The sequence below is a fragment of the Salvelinus alpinus genome, chromosome 25, assembly GCF_045679555.1.
Source record: "Salvelinus alpinus chromosome 25, SLU_Salpinus.1, whole genome shotgun sequence".
NCBI classification, from domain to species: Eukaryota; Metazoa; Chordata; class Actinopteri; order Salmoniformes; family Salmonidae; genus Salvelinus; species Salvelinus alpinus.
In genome coordinates, this window is record NC_092110.1 from 23,713,172 (window position 1) to 23,726,314 (window position 13,143).

A 13,143-nucleotide genomic window follows, 5' to 3' on the forward strand; every position below is an offset into this window, starting at 1 on the left:
CTCTTCTTGTAAACTCTAGTCTGGTAGTGGTCCCTGTTCAATCTCTACAAGTCATGTGGTTTGTAGGATTTGACACGTTTAGGCTACAACTATGATTAATATGCTAGTTGCTTAGGGTTTACTGATGTACTTACCTTTTTTACACGGTAATCAAACTTTATATTTTCCCGCGAAAGGAAATTAAACTTTCATCCTCAAACTGTCAACCTTCCATGTGGTGCGTAAAACCAGAATGATAACACCTGTCTAACTGACGACGTTACCTTGGCAAGGCGTGTGCCAACATAATGGCAAAGATGCTGCCCTGAACGTTCAGCTCTTGATGAGTTCACATTTCAGTAGCAATCATTTTGTAGAAACCCAGCGAAAGCTGGGAGTCAAACTCCACTTTAGCTTTTTTTTCTACAAGTGTGCCTATTAGGAACATTATCTTTTTTGGAAATCCAACTCACATTGACTATTCATTTACATGATACTCATTTTAATGACAATGATCATTTGAAAAATAGAGGAAAATATAATTGCCTAAAATTAACAGCTTTAAACGTATTGTTTAAAGTGCAAATATATGTATTAACATGAAATACATAGATAACTTGAGACATGCAACATATTAATCAATTCATTATAAACAGGTAATTCCTTTAGTAACTACAAGCTAGTAAGCGACCTTACAACTTAAAACAGTACACCTGCTGTACAACAGTTTGCATAAGTGATTGCACTGACATGCAAAACAATGCTCAGATAAATAACATTCACATGAAAAGCAGTAATTGTAGAGATCTATACACTAAATCTTTATGCTTTGAGTCTTGGCCACGGTTTACATTGATCAAGACAATTATGACAATAAAATAGCAGAATAGTATGAAGCGATACTACAGAATGAAGCTAGTCTATACTGTATTGTTAAATAAATCAAGCAAAGCCCTCATTTCCTCTTGGCTCTCTGCAACTCCATACTCAGAGCTATTGTGCAGTCTATATGTCCATACTAAGCAGGCTGTGGGATCTCATTAATTATTTTACATCAGAAATAACATGACAACAGGCCATACCTCCTCAGACATCCAAGCCCAATACTCTGGCACCATGACACCTAAAACATTTTGCAGGCTCTTTATTGCATCATTTTCATATTCTCTTTTGACGATTGACAATAAATGAGACCCTTACCCATCCAGAATAATATTAGACGTGGACTGATCGAATAATAGATTATTGTAGCAGAGACAGGAAATAAAGCGGAAACGTGGCCCCTGGAGGTCACAGAAGAGCTGATATGTTCATGTCAATTACTTAGCAGGGCAGGGGTGAAAACAGACAGAATGGCAAATGCACAACTCAGATCTGTGACAAAACGTTTGAATATCTTGTCCACACTATCGCTTGTCTGTCAAGGTCATATGTATCTAGGGTTGGGAGTGAATCCAAAATGAATGCTCTCTATAAAGGCCAAAATATTATATATTCACTTGAATATTCACTTGCATAAGATAGACAAGTTAGTAAATCACTTGAGGGGGAAAAAAATATATATAAAAAAAGTTTAAATCAATATATTCACCATTCAATAAATCACACGAAGAATTTAATCTCATGAAAGGTGATAAGCAGCGTTACAGTTTTATGGCTATTCTTCAGCCTAAAGTGAAGTAATAATTCCCACCACTCAGAACTTTCAAGAAGTTCACTAGCAACAATTTACATGTACTTAATGGCATTTCAGAAGATAGAGGGAGAGCAGCAGCTTTCAAGAAATAACCAAAAAGACTGAGTAAATCAGCATTGAAACCTATATGCACAAACTGACAGCTGATGGTGCCTTTGCTCTAACCTTATTGTCTTGGATTGCCATTGCTATGCTAGCCTTCAGCAACATGGTCCAAACCAAAGGGACATTCCCCTACGAACAAACGTGACACGGTGACGGCATGGACAGAGGTAAAACACGTTAAGCATGGTTCGTCTGCCGAGAACTGGCTTTAATGGCGGGATAGAAACAGTACGCCACAGCAATCAGTTCCAGTTCTCCCAGTTCTCCTCCAGCTGAAAAATAAAACAGTTCATTTAGTTCAACATAATTGAACTAACTAGGCATGTTCTTTTTTGTTACAGTTTGGGGTTAGAAGAAATGCAACAGGAACATTTGTATTTATTGCCCACCTCTCCTGTAGCCTCAACTCTAGAGAGCACCATCTGGACCTCGTCTTCTGTCATGTCCAGGTCAAAGTCCTTCTCCCAGTCCTCACTGACATCTGTGCTGGACCCTGCAGGGGTCAGGGTGAAGCACAGGGTCAGATGGGACCACTTAACACTCTTCTAGAATACTATTCTTGCACTGGCTCTATGCACACTCACTGAACTTTACCCACACATACTACACTGACACTCCAACACACACACACATGCATATTGATGACACACACACACACGGCTATTCTGTTTATCCTGATTGCCTAGTCACTTTTACTCCTACCTACATGTAAATATTACCTCAACTACGTCGTACCCCTACACATTGACTCTGTATCAGAACTTCTTATATATTCCCTGGTTGTTGTTGTTTTATTGTGTTACCGTTTCCATTTTTTCCCCTTCTTATTTACTAATTATAACTGTTTTCTTACTTTTAACTCTGCATTGTTGGGAAAGGGCTCATATGTAAGCATTTCATGGTAAAGTCTACACCTGTTGTATTCGGCGCATGTGCCAAATAAAAATGTGTTTGATTTTGATTTGATGAACAGCTTAGACCCTATTCAATCAAACCCTGTTACCACAGTCACACCAATAACTGAATAGAATGTCCTTTTACCTTTCTTGCCATTGTTTGAAGGTGTAGACTTCCCACTGTCAGAGTTGAGCTCAAACACCCTCAGGTCCTGGGGCCCCTCTGTCTCTGGTCTGATGGTGGTAGCTGGGGCCTGAACTGTGGTAGCTGGTGCCTGGACTGTGGTAGCTGGGGCCTGGACTGTTATTCTCTCAGCTGTAGCCTTCTCTGTGGGCTCAGGCTGGGCTGGGGCCTCTAACTGAACCCTCTTCTCCTCCTCCTGCTGCCCCTCTGGCTTTCTCTCCTCCAGGCTGGACTTGTTGAATTTCTGGGACAGCTCCACGACTACAGGCTGTGGCCTGGCTGGTCTCACCTCCACCTGGGTGGGCAGGCTGCCGCTGTCGCTGCTCAGGGAGAGGGGAGAGGAGCGCTCCCCGCTTGGAGACGGGATGGGGCTGAGTGGGGTCGTCGCCATTGTGACTGGTGTAAGTGGGGACAGCTGGGTAGTAGGGTCGTCCAATGGGGGCGTGAAGTCCAGGCGAGATGAAGACGTGGCGCCAAGGAAGTCATCTGGGGTAGAAATAAGGGAGAAAACAGTGAGTCGCGAGACAGACCTGTACTAGTCTGACTGACTTCTTTCAGGTCACATCTCACAGAAGACATTTCCCCATTGTGAAATTCCCTATCCAACATACCTTCATCCTCCTCCTCCCAGCCCAGAGCCTCTGTGTGGGTAGTTTGCTCTGCTCTCTGCTTCAAGGCCACTCGCCTGGCCTCCTCCTGGTGGTCAGTCACATTAGTAACCCATCAGCAGAACACTACCAGCTTGTTAGTGTGTCTATTTATCGGATAAGGTGATGATATGAAGTGGGAAATTCTCTAATAAACATAGCTTACCTGTGAAATAGTTGCACCGAATACATTGTCTGATACCTCCATTTTGTCAGCATGCAGCACACAAAATATCATAAAAACAGTGTACTTTCCAGAAAGGGAGAGAGAGGATTGTAATGAGCTTTGGAAGAGGGGACCTGGGCTTTGTTAGGACACACGGGAAAGCGTCCGAATCAAAATCAAATACTGGGAGATTTGGTTCTGGGTGCCAAGATTAGTTTTCCAAGGGTCTACTATGCTACCAAAGCTCTGAGGTAGAGCCCTGCACAGGCATTAATTGTAAGCCAAACCCCTACCCATGCACGCTACGTTCAACCCTTACCCTACCCAGGCCCGATTCACTCTGCCAAATAGAAGGCCCTCTCGGCCCGAAATCAGAAATAACTTCCTCCGTTAGTAAATCCATTAGCTGCTCACGGAGCTCTGAGTATCCATAGCAACGGCCCTGCTTGGGCTGCTCTGCTCACTGACGAGACAGAGAGCAGTTAGCTGTTCGCTACTATTCGTCACTCTAAACTGACAACACTCAAGGAATATTATTATTTTCTGTGAAATAATCTCTCCTGTTTTATATTTGATGAGGTTGAAGCACTTCTGACAATGTTATGATCTTAGTCAGATATCACTGTACTGCGCAGCACAAGCAAATGGCTCAGCTTCAAAATGTTAGTGATTCATTTATTTGTATTTTATTTAACCTTCATTTAACTAGGCAAGTCGGTTAAAAACAAATTCTTATTTACAATGACGGCCTACCCCGACCAAACCCTAACTCGGACGAAGCTGGACCAATTCTGCGCCGCACAACGGCCAGTTGTGATACAGCCTGGAATCAAACCAGGGTCTGTAGTGACGCCTCTATTACTGAGATGCAGTGCCTTTCTGCCCCTGAGCAAGGCAGTTAACCCACTGTTCCCCGGGCAGAGGGGTTGGGTTAAATGCAGAAGACACATTTCAGTTGAATACATTCAGTTGAACAACTGACTAGGTAACCCCCTTTGCCTTTCCATTTAAACCGCTGCGCCACTCGGGAGCCTCTAAATCCTCTTTCGTGATACCTAAGCCCTGCCCGTACCCTAGTTATTGATGAAAAAACAGCCACTATCCGGCCCTAACCCTACGTATAATATCGGGCTCTACTCTGAGGTAGGTGATCTACAACTGGCCAGCAGGGGCGCAGTTTACATTCTAACATGTGATTCTGATAGAAGTGGGTGCATGATGGTTCATGAGAGCTATACATGCCAGTAACAAAACAAAAAAAAGTGAGTGAATTACCTGGTCCAACTGAAAGACTTTGTAGAAATACCGCTGCCAGAATTCAGAATGAGCTACAGCTGCTGGCACCTATGGATGAAAATACTTACTCTTACACAACGTACAGAGCATTTAAAAAAGTTATTAACTTCTATCTAACTTCTAGGAAATAAGGTCTGAACAAGTAGGGTTGGGCGATGTCAACCTTTGTCCTATCGTGATTATGTACTCATAAAACATTGTGATGTATGCTGTTATTGACCAACAAAAAAATAAACAAATATAAAACATGACTAAAGATAACGCTGAAAGCCTGGGAAGACGCTAAGTGCAGGCAAATCTTTTCTAATATTCCTTTCTGGTGGAGTTTCAGCATGGAACAGGTGTGTGTGTGTGACTCGTGCACATGATGGAGCAAAGTGACAGTCAACTGAAGATGAACGGGCTGTCTTACTGCAGTAAGAGTTAGGTTATAAATCATTGGGTGGATAAGAAATCCAAGGCTTAAAAACAAAGGTGTCCATGTATGCCGATGACTCAAGTTTTATATTAAGTCTGCAAGCTAGATCCCTGCAATGTCTCATTGAAGATCTAGATAATTTTTCTGGACTCTGGACTAAAACCTAATTATGATAAGTGTACAATATATATTTTTTAAATATAACTTTTACATTACCCTGCAGTTTACCAATAAAATGGGCTGACGGTGAAGTAGACATAGTTGGTATGCATATCACAAAATATATAAATGAGCTCTCTACAATGAATTTCAACACTTTTAACACTGCTGCTACTTACTGTTTATTATCTATGCATAGTCACTTTACGACTACCTACAAATACAAATTACCTAAACTAACCTGTACCCCCGCACACTGACTCGGGACCGGTAACCCTGTATATAGCCTTGTTATTGTTATTTTATTGTGTTCATTTTTTGTTTACTTTAGTTTATTTAGTAAATATTTTCTTAAATCTATTTATTGAACTGCATTGTTGGTTAAGGGCTTGTAAGTAAGCATTTCAGAGTAAGGTCTACACCTGTTGTATTTGGCGGAGGTGACAAATAAAATCTGATATGACTTCATGCTTCTCAGCTAAAATTATTGTACAGAATTCTTGGCACCAACAAAATGTTGAATATTGGGAGCATATAGTCATCGCAGCTCAGCAGATTTTTTTGTGAGGATACAGAATCAATAGACCATTTGTTTTGGTATTGCCCTCAGGTAGCCTGTTTCTGGTCTCAGGTTCAGGAATGGCTGAAAATGCATAACATTAACCTAAAATTTACCCTAGAAATAGAATTGTTGGGAGAACTGGTCAGTCAATTACTAATACTTTCATTGAAATTATTTATCTTTAACTCACAATTTGTGGATTCTATTCAATTAGATAGATTCAAATTGTATGTTAAACATCACAGCACAGTTGAAAGATATATGGTGCATAGAAATCCGAAGAGGATGGCCAGCAGAGATAGGTGGGATGGGCTGAGGGAAGCTGAGGGTTGGGATGTGGAATTGGAGACAAGTGGGAGTGGAGTTGCTGGGCGGGGGATAGAACGACAGACAAAGATAAAAAATAAAGTCAAAATAAAACAACAAAAAGTATGTTTGAATGACACTGGGTGGGCAATGTTTTTACATCTAATGCTTGTTTGCCTAAGGCTGATGCCGTGCAGGTGTTTGTACTCGTGTACACATGCATATACACACACTCTCATTCAAACGCACACACATGCACAGACACACATGTAAATAGTGCCATAAATGGTTGCTGGTTGCTGGTTCGGGTCCCCGTTTTTGACCTTGTGGAAGACCTGTCGACGTGCTTTGTGAAGGGCGTTGACCCTGGTTGCTTCTGTGGGCCCCACACAGATCATTTCTTTCTTAATAAGCTTAAACTTTTCATTCCATTTTTTATAGTCCATTGATATTGTTTGTTCTCTCTCATTATTAGTCCACTGGCTACCTTATGTTTTTTAACTATTCAAACAACTTTGAGATGGAACTCTGTCAGATTAATTAATTGTTTGATCGAGAAAGCTTGCATGCATAAAACGATGAAAGCGTACTACCCCAAAGTCATATTCATAATGAATGGCGAGACAAGGCTACCCTATGTTTTTGAAAACAGCTAAACACAATATAGTTAAGGTGTCCGTTATAAATGTTTTATAGATTTAGGCTGTAAGGCCCACGCGTCTGACAAAGTGAGAGAAACAATTCTTTCTGACTGGACATTTTGCAAAGCTTTGGTGAAATTCCTCACTCTGTCTAGCCTACATTCCTTTCTTGGATTCTGAAGGCCTATATAGCATAGGCTATTTATTGAATTACTCGGATGGTCATTCATGCGCTGCCCGACTCCGTTAGGCCTACTGCGCGGCACCAGTCAGGTTCCAATAGGATAAACCATTGTCTGTCACATCACGATGTTGTCACCATTGACAACGGCTGTCAATCATTATTGATAAATTAACATATTGTAATTTGGCCCAACCCTATTAGAAAGTGTACCATTCTGGTGTAAAGGGCCCTGATAGAGGGGGTGTTGACCAGGAGGTCAGAGATCTCTCCTTTCCTCTCCTCCAGGCTGAAGCTGTAGAGCCACGCATCAAAATGCTCTAGGGAACCTGGGACAGAACACAGGACACACAATTAAAAACACAAATACAATATTTTCATGACCGTTTAACAACTGCATGAAAATAAGTGGCATAGAAGTCCAAACTACCCATGTCTTGTCCTGCCAAGTTATTTGCATTCATTGTAATAGGAGTTGATTTTGACCATGATTTATAAAGTATTGGAGTGCAGCTGAGGACATTTAGGGTAGAGTAGAATGAGTAATTATATGGTCTTAAGTCCCTTTGTCATTGCCATGCTGATGGCTTTTTTATGTTTTGAGGGAATGAAGCCGGGTTAGTGACGTTACATGGCACATGACCTTTTTCTTTAATGAGAATAGTGAAGACAGATAGAAAAGAAGCATGTGTACTGCCTCACCATCAGGCTCATTGCAGTATGTAGCAGGGTCAGCCTGCAGACTGTAGAGACGAGCCTAGGGAACAAAACACACACTGTAACTCAAATGATCATGTGACATAACATGTGTTCTGATATCTAGTATTGCAACAAAAAGAGACCATATTTTGTTTGTTTAGTATATTGATAACGTTATGCTAATGCTAACAATAGCCTAATATATTCAATATGCTGTAAACTATTGTCTTTTAACAGTTACATATCAATATATACACTACCGTTCAAAAGTTTGGGGTCACTTAGAAATGTCCTTGTTATTGAAAGAAAAGCACATTTTTTGTCAATTAAAATAACATCAAGTTGATCCGAAATACAGTGTAGACATTGTTAATGTTGTAAATCACTATTGTAGTTGAAAACGGCAGATTTTTAATGGAATATCTACATAGGCGTATAAAGGCCCATTATCAGCAACCATCACTCCAGTGTTCCAATGGCACGTTGTGTTAGCTAATCCAAGTTCATCATTTTAAAAGGCTTATTAATCATTAGAAAACCCTTTTGCAATTATGTTAGCACAGCTGAAAACTGTAGTTCTGATTAAAGAAGCAATAAAACTGGCCTTCTTTAGACTAATTGAGTAACTGGAGCATCAGCATTTGTGCATTCGATTACAGGCTCAAAATGTCCAGAGAATTTCGGATCAATTTGATGTTATTTTAATGGACAAAAAAATGTGTTTTTCTTTCAAAAACAAGGACATTTCTAAGTGATAAATTCCATATGTGTTATTTCATAGTAGTTTTAAGGTCTTCACTATTATTCCACAATGTAGAAAATAGTAAAAATAAAGAAAAACCCTGGAATGAGTAGGTGTGTCCAAACTTTTGACTGGTACTGTGTGTGTGTGTGTGTGTGTGTGTGTGTGTGTGTGTGTGTGTGTGTGTAGAGAGAGTGAGAGAAAGAGAGTGTGATTATATTTTTATTTTATATTTTGATATAAAAATACATTTTGATTTCTTTGATTTGCGTATTTTAGGGCTAAAGCTAAATCCTGTGGATTAACCATCCTCTACTCTGGAGCTCAGTAACACTTCTAAACCTGACCACTCTTACATGTTTGAACAGATTGGGGAAAAATTATAACACATGATGTTAACATATCATTTCTGAGAAACATTCTGGTATATTAGCAGTAAATGTAAAACAGCATGGCATCTAGTCCTTAATTTTTAAAATCACACTGTCATAGTGATAAGCTGAACACAGTATTAACATACTCACCTTGGTGCTGTCATACACCTCTGTGGTGCCTGCTGGAGTTGCCACTAGCGTGATGACATCACAGTCGATGGTCATGTCTTGGGGAGGAGCGAGGGTGTCTGTTATCACTCCTAAGAAACTGGACAGGCTCTTCTTCACCTTCTCTGTGGTATCAGAGGAGCCCTCCACCTGAAACAAAGTGGGACAGGTGACATACCACAGTCAGGACGTATGCCTATAAATAACCAAGTGGTAATTCATATGAACTTATCTAATATGGGTCACTATGACCTATAGCTAACAAAATGGCTACACAGCCTGAGTTGACCCTTGTATTTATTTGTTGCATTGTCTCTGCACTCACAGGGCCCTACACACGCCAACACTCACTCCATCATTTGCTCACACACATATACATTTATACTGACTCTACACACACCAACTCACATACAATCATCATATACACTACTGCTACTCTGTTTACCATATCTTCTGATGCTTGGTCACCTTACCCCTATATATATATATCTACCTCTGTCACTCCAGTATCCCTGCACATTATAAATATGGTACTGGAACTGACCCTGTATATAGTATGTTTGTTTACTTTCTCATGTTCTAGTTATTTCTATTTCTCGTGTGGTTCTGCTCTACCTTATGTTACCTTTAGTGTTACATTTTTATTGATTACTGCATTGTTGGGTTTAGAACTAGCAAGAAAGACATTTCACTTTACTTATGCACGTGACATTAAAACATGAAACTAGTAAAGAACCAAATGGCCTACCGCTAGTTTGCTTCTAACGGCACTTGCTGTGGCCACGATGGAACACGCAGCGTCATGTTGCACCACGTTGGAGAACTCTGTCAGGTCACGCTTTATAAATTCATATGCCTCTGATGACTGCAAAAACAATAAAATGTTGGAGTTACACTGACAAGTGCAAACAGAGTACAGTAATATGTCTGCCTTATCAGTGTACTTGGATGTCACAAGGATATTGATTTTCACCTTGTTTTATAATGAGTCATATTGAAGACATTAAATTAGCCTTTTTGATGCACAGAACATAACACAATAGTTTGCGGCTCATTATGATACTGGAGAGATCATCTGGGGATCCGTGCAGGCTAGCATGGATGTCTACCTTATCTTTGACGGCCTGGAAGCTTTGTTGAAGCCAGCCTCCCCACCAACCTTCACAGCTTTCTCTGAAGTAAAGAGACATAGTGATGACAGAGTATTAAAACGTGATCAACAGGTACTAATGGTGAAACGCATAGCTTACATTTTAGCTATATAACTATTTAGCTAGGCCATTAACGACCAGGTCAGGCAGGATGACAGTGCGCATACACTCTGGTATGATGGCGCCGACAGAGATGTTCGGCTCGCTTCGCGTTCTTAGGAAACTATGCAGTATTTGATAACAATCTAGCCAATTTAGCTGAATTGCTAACCAACACCAGTGAATTTGCATTAGCTGTTAGCTTGCTAGCTAGATAGCGAACAAAGCTACGGTGGAAACCATGGAACTGTATTTGTCCAATCACTGTTAATATTTACAAAACACTATTAATACGTCTTTCTCCGCGATTTGACAGCAAACAGTTTGCTAGCCACTGCCAGCTAGCCATTGAGCTAAACAGCTGGTGCAATATTTTTGGTAAACAAAACCCGATTGGCTCGAGAACAGACAAAGCAACTGATTGCATCCTTTTGAAATAGATGAATGTGGCAATAGCTAAATATGAAGGGAGGAATATATTACATGAAAGAAAAACATGCTGAGAGTGGGATATATTACGATGGTTAATTTATAAAACAAAAACTATTTTGCGACTTCACACTCACCCTTCAGCCATCTTCAGACCATGACATCACCAATATTTACTGAACTCTGACCCCATTGAATGAGGAAAAAGCTTGTAAAAGGCAGTTTTTCAATTTGTATCTGCTTCTAGTAAATACAGTTTTAGGATAGATAGCTGATGTAAAATATATTGTTATTATTTTCAAAATTAATTCTGTTAGCTATTAGCTAGCTACGCTGTTGGGCATTTCTTTAGGACTACGGTATCTGCAAAGGATCAAGCTTCGTGTTATTGCTGGTGCAATAACTTTATGAAAACTAAATCTAACATTGCGTTCAAATTCTCCTTATAAATGTATCATAATTGAACACCAACCTTGCACCCACTTGTATTTATTATCAAGTCCAGCTAAAGTGAAAGTTATCAAAAGATTTCAGAATAAGCTTTTAGGGCTGAGCCAGTTGTTATAGGTTTGCATATTTGGCTAATTATGCCCTTTCAAAGTTTGTATCACACATTTTAATGGGATGCACATTATGTAATTACTTTTTAAAAGGTTTCTGAAAATGTTCATGGTCTATAGCCTATCATTTTTAAATAGTTTGAGCTTGTTCAGTATTATAAATAAGGTAAAGTGTGGCCTGCCAGTCAATAGCACTCTCTCCTAGAGAGAGGTCTGAAAATGTATCTATTTTGTTGAAGGTAGGTAATGAAGCAACACATTATAAGATTTAACTCACCTAGCCACATGATTAGTAATCAAATCCGCCCGTATGTGACTCGATCTTTAATGGGTCTACATTAATTCCCAGACCAGTGGGTTGTTGACCCTATCCCAGCTGTGTTTCCCCTTCATCAGTATGCAGGGTGAAGGGATCCCGACTTTACTGAACTGATAGTAAAAAGGTCAGGCTGCGGGCTTCTGGAGGAGAGCTCTCCCCTAATTGAAGATCCCCTGTATCCAGACGCAGCACAATGTGTGCGTATGTTCTCCAATATGTCTCTCCTGTCCAGACCCTCAATCCCCCTAATTGGCTCCTTCAGTTCCCTAATTAACGCTGTCGATCCTGTCTACTGCTGAGCCCAGGGTAACACACACCCTTCCATTGATTAGCATTCCCTCCTGTTAACTCATCCATCTGTGTCTATGGGGTGGGGGCCATCAGCTATCATAATCATGACTACTGCATACAATAATGGAAATTCTGACTACGCAGTCTTTACTCTCCACTCATTTGAAAAAACGTGAGACTTTTACTTTCTTTGATGCTGCAGTGTATTGTGTCGCTTTCAGGTATTTTTCTTTCTACTGAAAAAGCTGTTGAATTTTGGAATGTTTTTGCCCCTAATATTTATATATATTTTTTGACTGTCATTCTTAATGGACAAGCTGTTCATGGTAACGTAGAAATATGCCTGCAGTCATTGAACATGACAAAACCTTCACATTTAAAGCCCTTTTACATGATATGTGTTTGATGTGGATTGCCCTAAACGTGGTTGCATATTCACAGCATATGCTCCCAACATACTGTATATACTTCAGACAGCACATAACAGGTCAGCATATGGTAAAAGCACTATGATGACAACAGTGGCTGGTCATAATGGCGCAGAAAGGCACTGTCAGTATTGTATGATTTAAGATGCATATCAATTGCACACCACACAGACACACACCCTCACACCCTCACACACTCCCGCACCCTCTCCATCCTGCTGCTGCTGCTCCGTGGGTTAACACCATCTGCTAACGATCAGGAAACACCAGCTTTGCACAAGTCAATGTCCCTAATTATCCACCTAAAGGAGGGAGGACACCAAAGGGAGGCCGACCCCACTAATCCCCACAATGTGTTCTGCTTCCCATTCCCACCTGTGCCCAAATAAAGGGGGGCCTAGTGGGAGGACCCAGGATCCAAGTGTCAGGGGACCAGGGACCAGGTGATGCCGGAGCGCCTGTCCCCACCACAGAAGGCCCCTCCCCGGGCTAGGCTGGCAGCTGCCTCCCCCCACTGGGACGTCCCACAGCTGACAGTCCCAGAGTACTGACAGGGGTTCTTTACAGTGTCAATAGCCCCATAAATTAGAGCTAACCGCCTTTGTGGCGGGCGATGTGTCAGGCCTTTTGGCCCAACAGCGCTTGTT

General features: G+C 40.8%; 1 protein-coding gene across 1 annotated transcript; it reads right to left on the bottom strand.

Moving 5' to 3' along the window:
* Window positions 1-1,108: 1,108 nt before the first annotated feature.
* On the bottom strand, window positions 1,109-11,185 carry LOC139553685 (BSD domain-containing protein 1-like). Its single transcript, XM_071366276.1, has 11 exons — window positions 11,036-11,185; window positions 10,329-10,392; window positions 9,968-10,084; window positions 9,202-9,369; window positions 7,939-7,993; window positions 7,450-7,565; window positions 4,949-5,017; window positions 3,472-3,556; window positions 2,822-3,346; window positions 2,170-2,273; window positions 1,109-2,052 (listed from the first exon to the last, which is right to left on the bottom strand). The coding sequence occupies exons 1-11, from the start codon at window positions 11,044-11,046 to the stop codon at window positions 2,023-2,025; spliced, it is 1,344 nt and encodes a 447-aa protein (XP_071222377.1). The 5' UTR covers window positions 11,047-11,185; the 3' UTR covers window positions 1,109-2,022.
* Window positions 11,186-13,143: the final 1,958 nt, after the last annotated feature.